This window comes from Cylas formicarius, unplaced genomic scaffold (assembly GCF_029955315.1).
Source record: "Cylas formicarius isolate icCylForm1 unplaced genomic scaffold, icCylForm1.1 PGA_scaffold_10__41_contigs__length_53128322, whole genome shotgun sequence".
Lineage (NCBI taxonomy): Eukaryota > Metazoa > Arthropoda > Insecta > Coleoptera > Brentidae > Cylas > Cylas formicarius.
Window position 1 is genome coordinate 19990780 of NW_026844214.1, and position 22804 is coordinate 20013583.

The 22804-nt window shown below is 33.7% G+C and overlaps 1 protein-coding gene across 1 annotated transcript; it reads left to right on the top strand.

The window, feature by feature from the left end:
* The first annotated feature begins 15 nt into the window (after positions 1-15).
* On the top strand, positions 16-22401 carry LOC132697337 (uncharacterized). The gene is made up of 3 exons (XM_060662761.1): positions 16-247; positions 13437-13590; positions 17975-22401. Exons 1-3 carry the CDS (start codon positions 80-82, stop codon positions 18268-18270), a joined length of 618 nt encoding a protein of 205 aa, XP_060518744.1. The 5' UTR covers positions 16-79; the 3' UTR covers positions 18271-22401.
* The last annotated feature ends 403 nt before the right edge of the window (positions 22402-22804 follow it).

Genomic DNA, 22804 nt, shown 5'->3' on the forward strand with positions numbered 1-22804 from the left:
TTAAACATAATTTATCAAATAAACGTTGGTTTATCAAAGTCCGGCACTGCCTTTAAATAAATCTATCTGGTCGGCTCGCATGTTATGTGTTGGAAATCGATTGTGCGGTAGGATGAGTGAACCGGTAGTAACTGTGAAGCAAGGCAAATTACGTGGCAAAGTGGACAAGGATTTCGACGGAAGTACGTACTACACATTTTTGGGAATTCCATTTGCGAAACCACCACTCGAAGATCTAAGATTCAAGGTGGGTAATGTCCGATTTAGCAGAAGACCGTATGGCGCAAAACTGATTTGTTTCTCCCCCTTAGATCTCTATTGATTTTTACAGTTTGCATGGAATTTAAACCTAATTTATGTATATGAAAGCAGATGTGAAAATAGTATATTATACAAAAAGGCATTTATTTGACTTACGGTAACGGTGACTTAAAAAGTTTAGCAAACCTGTTGCATACTATACTTTTTCTATGACCGCTAGATTTTGGGTACATTTTTTGGAAATAACACGAATACATTTCACTAACATGACCGTCAGAATTGACGAACGTCAAAATTCAAGTCGTCCGGTAAAATCTCCGGAAACATCCGATTATAATATGCCGGACATGTCCGAAGTGGCTCGGATCCGTGTGAAACGAAACTGACATGGTAAAATGACACTTTCCGCATGCTATATCGGTATATAATGGGATATTTTTCATAAGGGAGTAGAAAAAAAAACAATTACGGAATCTGAGAGAGACAAATAATATTTTGTTTCCCAGGAGCGGACGTCTTATTAATTAAACTCAAATTGTCAAGTCATGTAAGGACAAAAACAACGAGATATCAGTGTATTCCGCGGCAGGTATTTCCACTTGGCACAGTAAACTCACAATTTTTTAAAAAAGCAAGATAACAATATACCTGGCAATGAATTAAGTTAATTGTAGAGCTTTCGGAAAAATTTCACCATACACTTTTTCTGTCTTTCCTAACTTAAAATATTATGTATTTATTTATGCGTTCAATTTATCTTGATAACATTTGGATTGTAACTTTTTTGTTTTAAAAATATCAAGGTACATAAAAAACAAAAAAACTCACAATTTTCTCAGATCAGATCAGCATGAGAACACCCTGCATATTTTTTTCGGTATTCAATAGAACACGTTCTTCTGATTACTATTATATAACACATTTTATATTTTCTGCACTTGGCAAGAATAGCTAGCTGATTTTTATTTTATTACAACCTATAAATAAAAGATAATTTAAGGACTTAACTTAAGAAAGTTCAATATATTCACGTCAGTGATAGTGTCGGCAACGTGTAAAGATTTTTATTTTTTTCACCGAGTACTTACCCAATCCCGGCAACCAATATACAACACACTCTTTAAAGTAAAATAACTGTCTAAATAGTGTTTGAAATCAAAAAACATAAAATTAAACGCATGTATTGCATAATAACCAGAAAAAACACAAAACGAACAACACTGTCAAAAGTTTCTAAGCCAAAATACCTGCATTATTTATTCCAAGTTGGAAGAACTTAAGTTACAAAATATAATGCATCTATTATGAAAGTAATTTTTGATTTAGGAAATATATATAAAAAAAAGACACAAAAACCAAATTATGGTAAATAAATCTGGTGGATGCTCGGGTGTTTTGTAATTGGAGAAAACCTCAGCCAAGTTAAGTTTGGGTGCTACCAATCTGTTGCAAAACATTCGATTTTAGCGTTCAGCCTGCCAACATTCATTCCGCCACGAGCGGCTGCGGATGTCATAGCCTGTCTTGTTGTGTCTTGTTACCCATTGATCCATTGCTTGGAACGAGGCAGAATGGGTCGGTTTTTTAAAAGTTAAAAACAACCGTTTGTTATGTTCCGATCGAAAAGGCTTTATGATTTCAGGATAACGCGACCAAGTAGAAGCTATACAAAGCTCTGTTTCCTTAGTGAAAAAAGAAAATGAGAGAAATATTGGGATGTGAAGCTTTTAACATTTCTTAAATCATAAATCTAATATCGTTATAGTTCGTTGTCGCTAAAGTCTGAATTGAGAGTTGCTACCCTTAATGTTAATTCCGGAAGTGATAATGCTTCTATATTTTTGCCTATTTTTGCCATCTAAGAGTGTTAAAACTAGAGTAGGATCCCAGGTGCATTTGTGCTTCAGGAAAAACCCTTCATCGGTTAACGAAAACAGGAGAGCTATTGTTGAAGGCTTCAGAAAAACTATTTCAGAACACATAATCTACTTAAAGTGATCCACGTCTGTGGAGGCCACTATGGTACAGCTAATAATCCTGATTATTTTCTAAAATTATTTTGTTTAAAGCAAAGGAGCAAAAGTGTAAAAGAAATAATCTATCGTATTGACAATATATCCAGTGCGCAACAGTCTGGATCTTTATGCTACAACACATACTTTAAACATTAGCTTTAGTTTAGCAGCAAAATGGTCCAAGTTCAATTGAAAGCAACCGAACTCAATTCAAATCCAGTTTTAATGTGTAGGAAACGAGACTCGGTATCAGCTTCAACATTATCATTCCAGTTTCAAATCATGATTGTAATATGATTCAGGTGTTCATATTTCACTCTCCCCATTAGATTCAAGTTTGATATTGTTGTAGTGATAGCTATTAGATAATATAGTAGCCTTTTACGGTTAAATATGATGACTAAACATCGATTATCTTTCTAAATAGCGATATCTCAACACTTCACTCGTTTTCCCAAAACTTTTAACGAGATTTATGTATATTTTGGGAAAATGCTTCCGTTAAAATACCGCATCCAAATTTATTGACGATCTGCTAGCGGCCATGTTGGTTCTTGAATGCCACAAGGTCATTGATTAAAATCGACATTTTAAATCTCGGCATGCGCTGGTGGATGGACCTCAACTTTTTAATAGTTGATTAATAAGTTCCTGCATTATCGGCATATGCATGCCCCGCCCAATATCTGTAGGATCAATATGCTGTAGTGTTTGTCCATCGAAACAGTATTGAGCAATTGCACATTGTGTTGCAAAATATTTTGAGTTTCAAAGGGCAGCCCAAAGGTCTCAAATTTTTATGTGCTCTTTAGAATTAGACTATGGCCAAAAATTGGGTGTTTTTTCGCCTAGCGAATGCTCGCCAACCAGTTGTTAAAGCTTCGTCATTGAATATTTCAAAATCGCCTGTTGAAAATATAACTTGACCTTCGAATGATTTAATCCAGCAATTAGTATGTTGGCCCAATAAAACAGGAGACATTTGTCTTTCTAACGACGGTGCGGCCGGACAAATGAGTTGGTGAAGTCTCTAATTTGACCGTGAATCATTTTACTAATTCATAATAAGAGACTTAGAGTTTTAATAGTTTTATCCAATTGTAAAAACAACGACAAATCAATGGAATTAAAAATAATAACAAAATATTTCCACTTCTGAGAAGCCGTAACTTTGTTCATTCGTTTAAGATAAGAATATCGACAAGATATGTACATCTTAAAGTGTTAAATGGGTGATACGGGATTTAAAACTTTGGTAAGCAATTTGTAAAACTAATTACTGAACTATTGGATACTTTTCTAACTTAAGATGAGGATGTTTTATAAATCGGTTGTTTTAAATTTAAAATAAATCTTGGCGATCTATCAGGTCTTCCACTAATAAAAAAAGGGACAACTCTCCTTTTTCTTTTTTATGTATATCCATTGCCTCTTTATGCAGTGATGCAGTTCTGACATTCTGCAGTATTGCCTTGTTGCTCTGGAGAAAATACCTTAGGCTTTCTATTTTTTTAACTTTGTTATAGAAATATTGATATTTTCGAATCATTCACAGCGTTTAGGATAAACGAATTGTTTGTAATTTTGGTCCATGGTAAAGGGAAGTGTTTCGTTCTTCTCACTACTCGACGTACTTCTGCGGCCTCCGATGTTTTTTCCGCGTTCTTTGTTCCTCCGCTTGAAGTTTAATTATAAGAGTGCTTGATTTTTTCTCTTTGGAAACTTAAGTTGGTCAGTTGACTTGCCAATTTCCTGCGCTGCGCGGAAACATGTCAGCCCAACAGTTCTGGACTACTTTTCGCACACAATGTATGAGGCTGATGGATCGAGTCTATTAGGAAGGTCAATCGTTTTTCCGAGTCTATTTGGAAGGTCAATCGTTTGTCCGAGTCTATTAGGAAGGTCAATCGTTTCTCTAAAAGTTCACCAACAGCAGCGAATCGTTTGCAAAACGTAATTTGAATTTTAGCTAAAAAATTGTTTGTATTTTGCTTGTAATAAAATCGCATTTGCAAGCAATAAGACCTACATTTCATTTTTCCACCCTTGCATCATGTTAGTTCAGTAATTGTAGATATATGCTAATTAGTCACAGACTTTTATGCCCTACGAAAGTGTTGACCAATTAATTCAAAATTTTTTAAATATTAATTTAGACGACATTCAAAGTAGTAAACGTTTAACAATGTCGCACCATTCGATGGCAATCAAAAATTGTTAATTAGATTCACCACATCTTATGAGAACCTTTTATTAGTTTATTGGAGTGTAATCAATCAGGCTAACATTGCTATAATAATAATCCTAGACGCAATTAAAACTAAGCTTTGCGGTGAGTGGCAAATTTAATTTGTAGTCGGACTGAACTAAATTCTTAGCAAACCTTTAAAAACACAAACTGCTATCCAATTCGCCATGCGCATTCAAGATGGCAGAAGTCTTTTATTTTCAAAATAAATTTCAAAACCTCAAGAAGTTGCAGAAAGGAATATAAAAATAAGACATTACGATGATTTTGCATTAAAAACTTTTATCAACGACCTACGAACTAAAATTTAGACTAAGCACTCTCTGATGTCACCGAGGAAGAAAACTTCATATATTTTAAAACAATAACCTAGCAAATATATCATATTAACCTCAAGAAAGAATGAATCAAGTTTATACCAACTTTAGACCCTTTTTGAACCATATTCCTCAAATATCTACACAATTTTTTTTTAATTACAGACCAATTTTTAGGTCACCTCAAAATGCATCTTATAATAATTTTCCTTGTAATCCGAACGGAAAACAAATAATTGGAAAAAACATATTATGCCCCCTCAACAACATCAATTTTTCGCTAATGAACGTGCAAGCGCGATGTTGAGAAATGAAAATGTTTAAAAAAATAATCGACCAGAACCCATGGAAACAAGTTCAGAAAACACTAATGTCGTTCCTAAACCTAAATGCGTAGCCTAAGAATGGTTCTGCCAATCAGTTAAAAATAACGAAAGTACATCAAATGAATTAACTTCTACAAGAACAAGCCTCTCAACAACCTGGAAACTAAGACTACGATGTAGATTATTCCATTGTTCTATATGAAATCGATTTTGACTCAAGCTACCCGGATTATCCTGTTAATCCAAACCAATACTACGGTTTCAATGAATCTAAGGAAGTCTAAGAAAAACAAAATTTGTTATGGGTACTTCTACCACCATCCAGATATAATAAACCATGACCAAATTAGGAATGTAATTGACGTAAGCCATCAAAAATTCGATTTTCCATTTATTCATATCCCTGAAATTAATGCTTATTTTCTTATAGATACAGGTAGTTCTAAATCTTTCATAAACACACAAATTGCTTAAAAATACAAACTTTAAATCTAGTATCACTCTCGAGAACTTCTTTATGAAAACATCACATGCAGGCTTGTTAATTGTTCAAAGACACTTTCACAGGCTACTGTAATATTTTTTACAAAACTTCTGGATTCCTCCTGCGTCTGTTTTAGCTGAATCCAACTTGCTGACATTTCGCCAATTATCCTGTTGGCTTCTTCAGAGCTTGACCGAAACTGGCTCGTATTTTACTCTGTACCTGCTTATATATTGTTTGGGGGCGGAGCTAAATGAGGGGCATAAGCACCGTCTCGGATGACTGATTCCCATATTAGTGACTGGTAGAGATCTGAGTCACGGTTAATATTGTTAGGTTGTTTATAAATTTCTATAGACTCTCGAATTCTTCATTCATTCATTCATCAATTTTTAATACTAAAGAAATTATAAAAGTATATCTTTTTAAAATTTCCGAAAAATATGCCGGAATATACGCAAGTATTTACTTTAATAAAAGAATTTTAAGGACGACAAAAACGGAAATACCTTCAACTAATCTACAACCAATTAAAAACTTTTAAATCTCTGTAACTATGCCAGGTAGATCACAAAAAATAATAAAAGTTCCTGTAAGTCAATTAAACAGTCTAGGTATTTTAGACTATGTAAATTTACGAAAAAGCATAGAAATTCCAAGAGCCTTGGTAAAGGTTAAAACTTATTTTGTGTTCACAATGGCTACAAACTCTAATGAAGAACCTGTAAAAATGAGCTTTAACAAACCCATGAAAATTGAAAAACTTAAAGTAACCGATATAAATTTTGTAAAAAAATGGAAATATCAAATAATTATTTAAGCCCAGAACAAGATAACATTCTAAAACAAAATTTAAAAAAATCTAAAACTGAGTCACTTTAATTGTGAAAATAAAAATGAAGTAAAACGTAAAATTAAACTAAAGGATGACACTTCCATTTATACTAAAAGTTATCGTTTTCCCGAAATTCATTGCGAAGAAATAATTAATATAATTAATAATAATTAATAATGAATTAGATGCTTGAGCAAGGTTTAATAGATCATTTAGATTCACCTTGGCCTAGCCCCATTTGGATCGTCCCTAGGAAAGCGGACACACCAGGAAAAATAAAATGGCGCATGGTCATAAACTACCGTGTATTAAACGAAAAAACCATTAATGACAGCTACCCGATTCCACATGTATAGATATTCTCGATAAACTAGGTAAATTCAATTATTTTACAACAATGGATCTTGCGTCAGATTGAAGTAGATCCCAAAGATATTCCTAAAACGGGATTTTCTACCCCTCATAGTCATTTTCACTCTAAAAGAACCATCTTTCAAAGGGTAATGGACATCATTCTTAGGGAATTGTATATTGAGATCGGTTCAATTTATCTTTATAATTATATTCTCAGTTTCACTTGAGGAACATTACTACTTCGACAAATTTTTAACCGATTAAGGAAAGCAACTCTAAAAGTACAATTAGAATAATCTGAATTTCTCAAGAAAGAATATCTTGGTCATGTTATTACTCTCGATGGCGTTAAGTTCAACCCTAATAAAGTTCATGCAATAAAACATTTTCCAATACCAACCACTTAGAGAGAAATTAAAAGCTTTTTAGGTTTAGGATTAGTTTTTTAGGTTAGGTTATTACCAACGATTCATAAAAAAAATTCCAAAGCTTACCAAACTTCTCACAGTGTGCTTAAAAAAGGAATCAAAGGTCATTCTTTCTCCACAATTTATACAATCGTTTGAAACGTGTAAAAGGATATTAATGAATTCACCAATACTCAAATTTTCATAAACCATTCAATCTAACCACCTATGCTAGCAAATTTGCAAAACGGAGCAGTATTGTCCCAGGAGAACCTACCAAATGATAAACTCGTGGCATATGCTTCTGGAACCCTTAAAACTAAATATTCTACAAGTGGCAATAGCCTGAAATTATTTAAACCCTACTTATGCAGAAAGAAATTTAAAATTTATATCGACCTTTAGCATGGCTCGTTAATCTAAACGAACCTAATACAAAAATAGTACGCTGGCGACTTCGCCCTAAAGAATTTGACTACGAGATAATTTATAAACGCAGATGTGTTGTCGCGATTAAGCTATTAACGCGATTAACGCTCTCGAAAGTACTTTAAACGAACCCGGAAATACAAATCAAGATATAATCGAATATTTAAGACATCTATCCGAAAATGTTATTGACGAGAATCGAATGACTATTGCACCCCACGAAAACCGACCTAACCCGACTCAAATTTCTCAAAGACCCTGTTATTTCAGAAGTTAACTCTACAGCGCATTCAAATAGTGATCAACAAATTACGGAATTCAAATTTTAGACGAAATCGTAAATAGTAAATCGCATCAAATAATTGTAACACCTAATGTACATGAAAAACTAGTGATTAAAATCAACATAGTTTCCAAACACCGAAATTCCTAGAAGTTAAAATTTCAAAATATAACGACATTCTAATTATAGCTTTTTTTTTAAATTCACCTGTTTAGGGACTAAATTTTCCATCTATTTTAATGACGTGTCCCGCAATAATTTCAATAAAAAAGGTTTAGAACTTATTCAATGTACAATATTATGCAACAAGTACGGTTAAAGTTTTTCAACTCCCGTCTGTAAAATGCTACGATTCTTGGCATTTATTAATAGTCTCTTAACTGATTGCCACTTTAATTATTTACCGAAGTTGCACTACATTATCATTGGGAGTTCTGTGCACCTAATTTTTCTACAATGAATTTTTGTATTTATTTTGGTATCTTTAAAAACGAAAAAGTTACCCCGAATCAAAATTTAATCAACATTCATTTCATTTTCAATTGCTGATTTTAAATTACCGCATTTTCTCGATACTAATTAAATCATTTGCAAACTTGTCCCCTATATTATTTCTTTTTGTTTGCAGGATTTTCTAGAAATTTTTGTTCCATGTTTCAGTAATTTGTGGTCTATATATTGTTTGAAATTGGTCTCAACTGCATTGGTTCAAACTGCACAGATTTATTCCCAAAATTTCTTCTATTTTGTTTCGAGTGAGACACTTTATGATGTACTCGAAAGGTGATTCAAAATATTAAGAACATTTCAACAAAGGGATTTAAAATTTAAGCCGTTGCTTATTTTACTGCACCTGAAAACTTCCGAATTCACAAAATTCTGTAGGTATTTATGTAATAGACTGTTAATTCCTCATTACTTCAAATTCTTTGTGTTTATTCAAATGTTATTCGAAATAAAATGAAAAAATAATCAAATCTTCCTTACGGGTGTATAAAATGTTTAAATATCTACTTAAATGAAACCCTCTGAGAATAAGTTGAGAAGGTGAACGATTTTATTCAGGGACCGGGTAAATGACCTCTCTAAAAATTTGGTTGCGTGGCGTGTAGCCTTTTAAATTTCAATTTTTCAATCGATTTCTTAATACATTTTGAAACATGGCTGTCTGAATTTCCATAAATCATAACTAAAATGGGAGATATGGTTTTTAGTGTCTGCTTTTAAAGGAACTCGTTCGTGCAGTATTTAGCTCGAGGACAGAGTCGATATTCATTGACGGAATTACCAGACAGCCTTTTTCGAGGACTTTCTGATATATATGGAGGACGTAGTTTAGAAATATTTTTGATTTAAAATGTAGGAAGGGGGATATTGGTGTGTGCTCACGACAACCTAAACAGAGGGTACTACGATAAATTTGCAGCGACAGTCGAGCGATTGACCGGGCTCTTACCACTATGGAGGTGTGCTCAAGATTGCTACTCGATTGCCTAAAAACATTGACAAAACTGGAGGAATATAATTCTGTCAATCTGGTCTGGGTATCTGCTCCTGTGGCTATTGAGGCCAACGAAATGGCAGACGGATTGGCTAGGGACGCGGCGGTGTCGAAATAGCAAACAGCGTGATGAAGAGTGAGGCTCTGGGACATTTTACCGATGCTGAGGCAGTCGGGGGTTCTAATTGCAAGACCCTCTACGCCTCGGGACTAAAAGTAGGCTCTCAGTCTCTCAGATCAAGAACGTTGCTACAACTGCTATCTGAGAAGGGACCTGTATATCATGAGGTTAAGCGACTACAACACATGCGGGCTGTTTTTATAAGAGGAGGAAACTCCAGTTCATTCCCAATTCCTAACCAGCTGCGCACCACTAGGTGGCAGTCGAGTAAGAGCACTAAGAGCTCAATGAATTGAGTCCGAGGAACAATTTAAACTCTCCATGACTGGTATATGGTGATGAGTTGTCCAAATTTCAGTTAGTTTCATCAGTCTGACTCTGATACTTTCATGAAAAGAAAAATTTTTACTCCCTACTCTAAAATAGCCAATTATGCACGAATTAATCCTGCGAATAGTGTAACTTCAGCTTCGTTACTGACTGTCGCGAATCACTTCGAACGTTCTTGTTGCTTCAACTAGAGTCCATTAATTTGAGAGTTCTGGCAACATCAAAAAATGTGCCCAAAAACACATTGATAAATTTTTTTAATCACTCGTTTATTAAACACTCGCTTCGCTCGCATAAATTCAAAATCGCCATTAAAGTGACTATCAAAATTGTGACAAAATTTATCATTATCAGTTTTAAATAGCGCGATGCGCACATTGTATTGTACAACGAATCATTGATTTTTGAGGCGTATCACCAGTTTAACGTTTATTTTATAAAATTTAAATTATTTAAGTGTCTTGACAATATAAAAGATTTTCTGCTTTTTTTTTTGTAAACATTCGTTAGAAAGTTTGTCTGATTCTGTGGCATCCCTATATGCCGCTTCATTTAATATGGAAATTATTTTAAAAATCTAAGAAATTAATTGTAGGCTCCGCAACCACCAGAATAGTGGCAAGGTGTGCGAGATGCAACTGAAGATGGGAATATGTGCTGTCAAGGCAATTCAATAAGCAAGACGGTGATAGGTTCCGAAGATTGTCTTTATCTGAACCCGAAATTTGCCTTCGGACGGGCTTCCAGCCAAGCCTGTTTTGGTCCACTTACATGGGGGTGGATTTACGGTTGGAAGCGGCAATCAAGAATATGAGTACTTTGGCACTCCTCAGTATTTGATGACGCAAGACGTGGTTTTCGTGGGAGTTAATTATCGACTATCAATTCTGGGTACATCTTACTTTATTACTATTACACTTTACAATGTCTTTGACAATGCGGGGCTAGATGTTGGCTATATTTGATTGGCATCATTAATTAGTCAACATACACTTTCATTCAAATTTTGTAGAATGCCTTCGCATTCTGGTGTTTATGCTTTTTTTTTAACTATTGACTGTTACGTAGGATTAAAAACAAATATAACCATTGCAGCTCAATTTAACCAAGTAAACCGGGGTTTGCCTTACGATCTAGATTTGTAAGACTACATGGTAAAAATACGAGCCTTATTTCCATTCACCATATATTTCGAAAACCTGTTTATAATAAATACTCATTGAAGATATATTATGAAAAAGTGTTAGTAATAAATTCTCAAGGCACACAAAATACAGAGCCTTCTTGCCATTGACCATATATTAAGAAAAATCGGTTATAAGAAATACCTATTGACAATATATTCTGAAAATGTGTTAATAATAAATTCGCAGGGAACATTGAAATTAGCTATCTTACACAAGGTAACTTACACATTCGTACAACTTATTACTTATTACAGTGTTTAAAGCTTTATCTCCTTGAAAACATTATTGCCTCGCCAAACCATAAAACTTTGTCGAAAATGTTTTGATAGTTGGCAATCGACTGACAAAATTCTAAACGATTTGGAAAAGATTTGGCTGTTAAAAATAATGTTAACGGTATCAATATTTCTCGGTATTTCTCTGTAAAGCGTAAATTGTAGACGGAACTTCGTGTAGCTCAGATGGGGTACTATGGACATCTGAAAGTCTACGACAGAGCTGCTCATTTGCTCTGACCTGGTTCAAGATGTGCTAAAGGCAATGGATATTCTGCTGCCAAAATGTAGCAGTTCTATTAGTAATTATTAACTTTGTGCTATATGTTTTGTCTATCACTATATCATCAGGACAATATCAGGAAACTGGCTCATGAATGCAGGACACGAGATCTACCAATTAATATAAATGTAGGATTTTTGAAATCTTATCTAAAGGTGGCATGTAAACAAAAAACTGCACATACGTCTCGGATGGAGAAAGTGACAGTTAATTGTGAAAATTATATAAAATTGAATAAAAAATTGAACACCCTTTAGTAAAAATTAGGCAAAGCTATGTTATATAGTGCAATTTTTCTAAACTAAAATTAAAATAATAAGTAAATGTCACGAAAAGTGATATTTGTGAAACTGTTATTTAGAATCGTAATAGATATGGGAGAGATGCAAGAAACTACGAAATGTAATTTTTTGTTGTACTCAAATTAGATACTTAGATACAGAATGTATAAGACCCTGTCGAATCTGGAGTCTCAGACATGCCTGACCATTGACAGAAGCAATTGTTTCTAATGTTAGCAAGTTATTTGAGACGCTGTTCTGACATTCGGCACCTTGATCATGATAATATAAATTATTTGTTACTAATATTGCACACAGCTAAATGCATTTTGATCTTAAATATATTCCTTATAGATAATATCGCCGCTTTCTAAGGGTCTGTTTCACAAAGCAATAAGTCAGTCCGGTAGCGTGTTGAACCCTTGGGCATGGGGGTCAAAGAATGCAATCGAGGTAGCTGAAAAACTGGGTGAATCAGTCAGTACTGAAAAAGAGGCTTTGAGGGTATTGATGAAAACGCCCGTGGAAAAACTTTATGATGTTGTCAATGAATTTTCCGATGTAAGTTTTTCCGCATTTTTGTCATCATTTTTAAACAGTTCTACCCACCGGAAAACGGATTATTTTGTTCATATGTTCAAGATTTAAAACTTTTAAATGTAATATTAGCCGGATCTAAAAAGTTCACAGAAATCATCCATCAAATTTTCTGCTTCAAAAGTATCCAATGTGTGACGTTCGTGATTATATTAGTAGGACCTATTTTAACAGATTTAATAATTGTGTCGATATTTACACATTGAAATGCCTTTAAAATTTGTCTTTTCTTAGCAATAAATGCAACATATTCCTACTTCGAGTCTCATGCAAATTCCTGGATAGACGCCTTCCGTCTTGTCAGATTATACAACAGATTGCAGCTTGTTGAAGTGTTTGTAAGTTTTGGATAGCCTACACTCTTTTTTTTCTTATTCTACCCTCTCTAACCAAACCGGACCTTTTTGGGGTGAGCAAGGAGCAAAAAAATGGTTCACGCGTATATGTTCAAAGTAGGCAATCTATTTTTCCTTAATTTCAAAACCTTCAGTTTCGTTCTTGAAGCTAGCTTTGAATATCTACGCATTCATAACTTAAAAAACAACCATTTTTAGTTTATGTGTAAATATGTGTTTTCAGTTTAAAGAAAGTGGTCGTCGCATGCTGATCTGGATCCCACTCACTATTTATTACTATGCATCCCAGACCCTTGTTGAATTGGTCTCGAAATTACTTCTGCTTCAAATTTTGATATAGATTAATGCGTTGCAAATAAATGTAAAATGTGCTATTTATTTGAAAATTTTAGATGCTATTTGATGAAGGCGAGACAGGTCTTATATGATTCTAACATTGTACCCCTGATATTTTTTATTTATTACCTACAAAGCTGTTGTGTGTGAGTGTTATTTATCAAATAATATTTATATAATAAAATCTAAAAATTCTCCTTTTTGTTTCAGCTGTACTCTGATGCAATGTTCGTAGCAGGCATAACGGAGTTTATCAAACTGGTGCTTGAGTCGTCGAAAAATCCTGTCTTTTGTTATCAATTCGCAGTCGAAAGACAATTTGCAGATATGTTGGGAAAAATGGTCAACCTGAAATTTGAACTCGGTAAGAAATCAATTGAAGACTATCCTACAATTTACATTCACAATTACACTATAACTTGGACAATGTTCTCCAAGGCGTTTCCAATTTCAAAGCGTCACATATTTATAAGTCATTGAACGGATACATTATCACAATTAGTGCATCGCTATGGACGCGCGTTTTGCTGATCAAGTTATCAAAAGCAAATATAAAAATATTCCATCATAGGGCCGTAATGTAACTGTGCAGTAACTCGTAAAAGGCTGATTCAGATTTAAATCCTTGCCTCAATACCTTGTCACCACGCTTAACTGTATATTTCCTAATAACCTAACTATTTAAATTTCTCAACGTTTGACAAACTGAAAATTTTCGTAAATGTGGAGTGTCTAGAAATCACTCTACTCTAAATCACTAACTACATGCATAGCAAGGTTTAAATGTCGCGATGTATTTTGTACTCGTCCTAACTCCCTCTGCGCTGTATCGTTTACTTCCTAGTTGCTAGTTTACTTCCCTTTCTCTCTTTGAGCCGTTCCTTTGAAACGGTGAAGCTTCCTGTAAGCGGTTTCTCGGTAAAGGAGCAAAATGTTCAAAATAAATAAGAACTAAAAGTTCAGATTTTCACGAAATTATATATTTTTACATGACAATTGTTTCGACAACACAATATATAATTTAGTTCTTATTTATTTTGATAAATGGATTTTCATCAAGTAAAAGCCACCTTGAGCAAATTATTCGCTTGCATGGTTACCTCCTAATTTTCGACACTTTAAACAATTACGTAAAATTGTCTTAACTGGTTGCCTAAAATGTATTATCCAATATTTTGCTCTTAAAATAGTCATTGTTAAGCTGACTCTTCCATGATTTTTTTTTCACATGTGAGCTCCAAATAAGCTGATCAATCAAAGAATATGCTTTAGGTAAAATTATTCCTCCTAGCCCTAAACATTCGTGTTCATCGAAAAAAGGGGTTTCAAGCTTGGAACTGGATTTTTACTTGTTACAAGCTTTTAAAGACTTTATTTCGTCGTCACTTTCAGCCAATAATTTTCGCTTTCTTGCATTTCCGTAATGGTTATTGACTTTTCTTTATGAATCTTTTGTTTACAAATCAAAAGATATAACATGTAATCCTCAAACACTTGTCTAAGTTGCTGTACATTTGGAAACCGAAAATGGTGTTGCGAAGATCGTTTGCGATGTCAGTTTGTATAGCATAGGCAGATACTTCCTCTGTAGTTACTTGAATGTCATTTTTAGGCCATTTGTGGTCATTTTTGAGGAACCACGCAGGTCCAAAGTTCCATGTTTGTACATTCATCAAACTTTTCGCCTTCACTCCCTTTGTCAATAGGTCAGCACAGTTTTCTTGAGCTGGACCGTGTCAATTTTTGTATTTCAGACACCCGATGGGATATGTACGGCTTCCATTTTTTGCTTTTCTATTATTCCAATGCAAAGTTATTTTTGAGTCTGTCCACAATACCTAAGAATCGATTCGAATTTTGAGGTTGAAATTTTGCAACACACAGAGCTCCAATGAGTTCTAACCTAGGTCGCGTCAAACTTTTTTCACTTATTCATTAATTGGCGCTACCCTATTTTTTAGCATGTGTGTATTCGCCTGTTATTTTCGTACGTGATTGTTTTCAAATAAGTCACTGCTCCATATGCTTTTGAGCTAGCATTGGAAAATATGTGAAGATCGATATAGCATTAACAATCTTCAATCAAATTCCTTGACCAAATTGGTAACAGATCGTTAGTCCATTCGATCCATGGTTTAGCCAAATTTTCGGGCAAAATTTCGTCCAAATCAAATTTTTGGTCCAAATTTCTGGAAGTAGTATTTTTGGTTGGCCATTTTTTTAAGTTCGTGTTTGTCATCGACATAATCTGTTTAGCTTGATTGTATATTTGCTGTGCAAAATTCACGCTGTGGCTGTCGTCCAGAAGGATCATAGAAGCACTTCAGCAAACGGTTGAAAATCCGACAATTATGAAGTTAAATGTTTTTTGACACCAAAAGTTACTCGTTTCATCCTCCATTCAACAATCTACGGTAATCTTGTAATTTGCAGTTCTCATTAAGTTCAATTTGTAGAAATGCTTTATGCGCTGATGCTAAGATTTGAGTTCTATGTCCACTATCCATCCGGTTTTTTGATCATTCAGAAATTCATTAGTATACTTAACAGCAAAGGTACCAAATCTTCACATTGTAATAATGTGTCATTCAAAGATAAGCATCTGTCGATATGCGTCGATGCATCAAATACACAACGAACTTTAGATATCTAAGTCATTTCTATGATCCAGATTTGTGTGGCATGTAATAAATTTTGTCACTGTTGCTTCATTTTTGTACTCATTCTGCACAATCATTTTCTAAATTCTCTGGTACGGTTTTGTCATATTCTATTAATTAATTATGACTTAACCTAATCGATTCTAAATTTCAAAATTGTTTTATGTCAACTGCACTGTCGGTATTTTCTGCTACTTTAACAGGTAGCGAATTCACACAATTTACTGCCAAGTTTTGGTCGTTACTTTCTCCATGAATTGACCAGTCAAATATTGTGCTGCTCTTAAGAATTCCGTTAATTTTTTCACCTTTCCACTTACAATTTTCCAATACCAATTGGCTCTGTTAATACAGATATTCCTAAATAATTCATTCATTTGAACCCACGTCCGCAAGATGAAAGTCGATAATAAAGCTTTTAATTACCTACTGGATCGTTTCTGGATGGGCTGCTAATGGATCAAAATAAATTTGGGGTACATTAATTGCACTTACATACTGGTCGTTGAACAATGAACGTGGTTATCTTGTTTCTCGATTAGTTTTTTTGTTTTGAGTAATCCGGATCGCACATAGATATAGCAAGCTTATTCTCGCATTTTTGGCACGATATTTTCGTTTCGTTAGAATTAGAATGTAGAATGTAGAATTAGAATGTGATTTTTCCGATAAAATTTGTAAGTCATGGAATGGATACATCATCACAACTTATACATCGCTGTGGACGCGCGTTTTGCCTATCTGGTTTAAGTTTTTGCCTCAATGCCTTGTCACCACGCTTCACTCTATCTTTCCTAATGACCTATTTATTGTTCGTTAAAGGACACCCCGAGTTCCTATTTACTCTAAACTACTAACTACATGATCAAACAAAGTAAAGTTAAAATGTCGCGAAGTATTTTGTACTTGTGGTAACACCCTCTGCGCTGTATCGTGGCGTACTGCTAGTTCTCGTTTCTTTATCCCTTTGACCCATCGGCGCGGCGTATCTGGTGATCGCGCAAATTGCCGTTGCTGTGCCAAAAAATTTATTTTGGCAATTTTCTACAGCGAATAAGTTTCCGAAATAAATAAAAAATAGAGTTTTCCGCTAGATTCTATTGAACAAATTTTATGATAAATTTCAACTGATTCATAATAAAATTAATCATTGCACTTTATCTTGAATATTACCTGATGTCACCAACATAAGAATTTAGTTTAGAAGAACTTCGAGTTTTTCGTACTTTTCCTTCAAATTATCATAAGGAAGGCACAATTGAGGGATATATTTTGTATCACAATTTAATTGTACAGCTAAATATCCCTTTTATTTTATAATTTGTAATGAAGTGTAATAAATTGCAAAGTATTATTGCTTGCAAAGCCACACGGACACGGGCTAAAGTACCAAAAGATTACAACGAAAGAAATGGAATATTGAAAGATTAGAAAAAGTTTTGAAATATTTGTACATGCTTTTGAAATTAACTTGTCTGAAACGAAACTATAATTTTTAATGGGCAATATGGTGATTTATTAAATCTATTAGCTTAAATATCCGGCTCGAAGTGGTCAATTTTTTAATTCAAGTATATCGTTCGTAATAGTGGACTGTATGAAAGTTGTTGCTGCATAATAAATTAACAAGTCGGTAGTGAATCGCATCCTTCGACTAGAAGACTTCGACAGAAATCTCAAGGGTCACCACTCCTGGTAGAGAGAGAAGTTATTACAAAATTTTATAAATTGCGTTTTTTACTATGGAAAACAGCGAAGACCTTAGGAGGACGACTTTAGATACATGATAAATATAATAGAAGTCCGAAATACCTCGCTTTAGGGTAATTTCTCTTTAAGGTCAGTTTCAAAATTTCTCATGAAAGAACGAAAAAAGTTGTCCATCCCTGTTCGTTCCAGTTATTAACAAATTTTACTAGTTGCGATATCGTAAAGAAATACTTATTTAAATGGCTAATTGAATTGAATTGAAGTCCAGATGTATACCTTTGGAATTCCAATCGTTGAAACTGTAGCCCTCACTGCTTTTCCATTTTCTTTCAGTTTCCATTTCTTCATTTATAATAAATTAACTTACCATTTTCGCAGGCAGAGGAACATCTTATGGTTCTGACATACCATACATTTTGATGGGTAAAGGCAACGTAGCGCATGAACCGGCTGACATAAAAATCATGAGAAATATTGTGGAAATGTGGACTAATTTCGCTAGGGACGGTACACCTACCCTTGACGGCTCGCCGGCTAATTGGGAGGCAGCGAAGGATCCGCAAAATTTCAAATGTCTCAAAATTGACGAAGAGTTAACGCTGATTGACAATCCGTTTTCTCAGACCTCAGAACTATGGGGAAAGTTATTCGAAGAGTATTATCCACAACTTTGAAAATGTCTTATTAATTGCCATGTGTAGTAAATGGAACAAATCCACAATTTTCTAAAAAGTTAGAGATTAAACAATCAATTTTATGAGTTGCCTTTGCTAAACAACAATCAATATTCCTACATCGAAATACTTGAGACAACGGGATATTTCAATGAATTACTCTTTGCCTTGATTTACATGGTGAAATTGTTTTTCGCTGATAAGTAACGCTTTGCCAATCGTTTCTCGTTTGGATAACCGACAAATACATCGACTCTCCTCTACAATAGGGGCAATGGAATAAGTACGTCGAGTTTAATGTCAATGTTGAAATTATTTCAATAAATATTAACTTTCATTTCATCATTGAAAGAAATTGGTATGTTGTAATGAGCCTCGAGATAAGAACATTGAAATAAAAAAATCTTTTTGTTTCATTTACTGTGATGAACATTTTTATTTTACGATTGCCCAAATAATAAATCGAAAGATTCCAAAGGTAAGTGCAGAAAATGAAGTATGTTATGTTTATCGTTCAATTCCGATGGCATATAATCAAATTAATTTAATTCGCTGGGGTTGTGGTCGTCAAAATTAAACCCTAATGTGTGTGTGACCTAATGATTATACTTTTAGCGTTTTTGCAGATGTCTCCTAAAAAAGCAACTAGTGACCAGTATAAAATGCTTATAGACCTTATTACAAAAGAAAATTGCATATGATTTGTTAAAGGCACCCTGAACAAAAAAAAAAAAAACAGGCATGGGAACAAATTCCCAATGATGGGAGGGGTTATTAAGAAAACAGAAGGGTGGAAGGAGGTTGGGTAATAAATTATAAGGAAAAAAGTTGTTTTGAGATTATCATTTTATATTCCAGATTCAGTTTACTGAAACGAAAAGGGCAACAGTGCAAACCTGTGCTTATAAAAATTTAAAAACAAAGAATTTTGGAAAAAGATGCAGAAAACATTGTATGAAATCATTAATATTTTGTAATACAATGTAATTTGATTGATTTCCCAAATTTTGTACCACAAAGCGAAATTTATTCGAAGAAGTTCAAGTGCGATAGAAAACAATCTCCATATTTTAAATAAAGCAATGCCAAATCTTATCACCAGTGTATTAAAATAAAAGATTTTTATAAATATAAATTTAATAAAAATCATATGAATTTTTATTTATGTGATATGTAAATTAAAATTTATCATATCATTATATCATTTATAATTAAAATGGGTCGGTAATTCATTATTCAAAAACAGTAATTTTCCACTACTCTATTTCTATTCGGTTTAAGTAATCTTCCACCAACCAAATTTTCATAATCTTCTTGGTCATCGTAATCTTCTAAAAACATAATGGATAATAAAAAAAATTTTCAACATAAAATTTTCTAATCAATCAATGCACAAGAGTAAATAATTTTGCTGCTCTTTATGATTACTAATTAATGATCTTAAAATGAAAAATTAAGCTTCCCTAATAAGTACGTCGTCTGCCAAGTTTTGATTAGTTTTTTTCCATAAAATAATTTTCAGGATGACTTCTTATTCTTGAAGTCTGCCATATTGGAGAATAATGGACAGATCTTGTTTGTTGCTTTCTATTCGAACTTAAACTAGAATATTGTTTCCTACAATAAGACATAACTCCAGGCATTTCAGGGTTTTCAATTTATTGAACAATTATGACTATGCGAGTTTCATCAATACGTCTTATTACACTAGGAAAACTATCCATTTCCAATATTCCAATATTTTATGGACAGTTACTTACAATTGCTTCTGGCGGTTCTTCTGTTATTCTGACCAACCCCAACTATAAGGTCTGACAAACATCGGCTGATAGAAGTCTGATGCATGCTTGTTAAAAGTCTTGCCCAATCCTTTTGGTACGATACAAAAAATTTAGTGACACGAAAAACTAAAATATTTAAAAATTATTATTTCAAGGTTTGTTCTTCATATTTATTCACCCTTAGAATCTAGGAATAGCTGTTGTCCTTTCGGCATCTTTCATGTGAGGTCCAATTTGACAAAGTAGTCCAACTTTCTGGACATTCTATAAAGAGTTTTAAAGCTAGTTTCTGGTAGTAATAATAGATCACTTCGGTCTCTGAGCTGTCTTCGTTGTAAATTTAAATCACACCTATAAAAAAATTAATTGTTTTTTTTTCTATAACTTTGGAGGGTTATAAAAAGTAAATTGCAAAAAAAAAATCATAACGTATTACTAGATATTTTTAGTTTAAAAAAACTATCTAATTTAACACCTACCCTTAAATTTTATTTTGAAGCAGTAATAAAAAATTATATTTAGGTTCTTTTTTCATTGATATTGACATTTTTTCAACCTTGACTTAGTGCATACCTATTATTGAAATTTGCAAGGTCACTTGAAATCTTTCAATTTCTTTAAATGTCTTTTTGCAATTATTGATTTGGGGTGTCTTCCTGCATACCAAATTTTAAGGTTTATTGAAATTTCTGTCAAATTTCAACATTGACACCACAAGTCAAAGTACTTAGGACTGAATGTCATTTTTCTCTCAACAATTTCAACAAATAATTTTCGTTCGGAGGAAGAAAGAAAAAACATAAGATTGCGTTGCGTTGGTTGGTTTGAGGTCATTATGTCATAGGCCTAATAAATAAAAATAAAACTTAAGTATTCTATGTAAGATTTAGTTGGTTTATTGTGTACGTAGTTTCTATTATACGTTTTTCTTTGTCAATCCCTCCATCCTATGCCCGAAAAGACTAGTCAAGATGTTTAATATTTTATTAGGAGGTCAAATAAAAATATATTTGTTTTAAATTCCTTCAAGTGGCAAAGGGATTCATTTTCAGCAAAATTTATAGTGTATTCAAAAAGAAAAACAAAATCCCGTAAAGGATTTACCCACTCCGTTTTCCATTTATGCAGACGCGGGAGTCGTCAATCCAAAGGATTTAGATTAAGACAGAGATGAGATCGGAATCGACACTAAATTTAAGGAATTCCCGTGACTATTAATCATTTGAAGTAAATCGGCTTCTTACATTGTTTGATTGCAATCGCCGGATCTGTCGTAAAGCTTACCGAAAGCAGTCAAATTTTTTGTTCGCCTGTGCCTTGGAAGTGCCGAATATAAATTTAAGAATTTATAGCAACTTGCAAAATTGGAAACTAACCAAAACTAAGGTTTACAATAAAATGATCTATTATGACTTGTTTGCCGAATAATTCGATATAATATTATAATGAGTGTTTTTTTTTTCGATGTATAGAACTTTAAGTTGCAATAAAACAACGATGGATTATTCGATTGACATGAATTTTATTTGTCCGAAAGATAATCTTGTGGCATTACATTTTAAATATGATTTCTGGCATATGACCGCCATGGCTGGCGCGGATGTAGCCCAATCTGGACGTCCAATTTTTGATGACTGTTTCCAACATTTGTGGCCGTACATCGGCAATAACACGGCGAATGTTGTCTTCCAAATGGTCAAGCGTTTGTGGCTTATCCGCATAGACCAATGATTTTACATAGCCCCACGGAAAGTAGTCTAGCGGTGTTAAATCACAAGATCTTGGAGGCCAATTCACAGGTCCAAAACGTGAAATTAGGCGGTCACCAAACGTGTCTTTCAATAAATCGATTGTGGCACGAGCTGTGTGACATGTTGCGCCTCTTATTGAAACCACATTTCCTGGACATCATGGTTATTCAATTCAGGAATGAAAGAGTTAGTAGTCATAGCTCTATACCGATCAACATTGACTGTAACGTTCTGCCCATCATCATTTTTGAAGAAGTACGGACCAATGATTATACCAGCCCATAAAGCGCACCAAACAGTCAGTTTTTCTGGATGTAACGGTGTTTCGACATACACTTGAGGATTAGCTTCGCTCCAAATGCGGCAGTTTTGTTTGTTGACGTAGCCATTCAACCAGAAGTGCGCTTCATCGCTAAAAAAAATTCGCTTATGAAAATCGGGAACAACGGCAATCTCGTTTTGCACTATTTGCAAGCGTTGTTCAGGCGTGAGTCTATTCATGATGAATTTCCAAACCAAACTGAGAATAAATCACTTGACAGCTGTTAAATCGGTCGCCATCTTGAACAGTAATGCCAACTTAAGATTCTATACATCGATATGGAAACTTATTGACCACATTATATACGAAGGGTACAGGCTTGCCCGTTTATTATGGGATGATACCTAATCCCTGAATCTGTAACAAATATCGAAAAACATAGAGACAAAAATGGCTTGGATTCGTTGATACTGATACTAAAATATTATAGTCTTATATATACAGTTTGTTTTTGTGTTCATGGATAAGCCACAACTTTTTTATTTTAAATAGACCACACTGCATATTAAATAATTTTGGAATTTTTCTAGACTCTATATATACAGTGACTTATTACTTATTATTGATGCAGTCGATATAACAAAAACTAACTGGTTTGAATGTCTCTTTATTTATTTGAAACTAAGTTAGTAAAGAGCCTTGTAAAAAAGTGTGAATTACTTTTTGTCTTAAATTTGCCT

What these genes read in the sequence shown, in the direction of transcription:
- LOC132697337 (XM_060662761.1), top strand. Translation starts at nt 80, where the DNA reads ATGTTATGTGTTGGAAATCGATTGTGCGGTAGGATGAGTGAACCGGTA. An exon ending in TCGAAGATCTAAGATTCAAG is followed by an intron (nt 248 to 13,436) that starts GTGGGTAATGTC and finishes TTTTTGTTTCAG; the next exon opens with CTGTACTCTGATGCAATGTT. An exon ending in CAACCTGAAATTTGAACTCG is followed by an intron (nt 13,591 to 17,974) that starts GTAAGAAATCAA and finishes CCATTTTCGCAG; the next exon opens with GCAGAGGAACATCTTATGGT.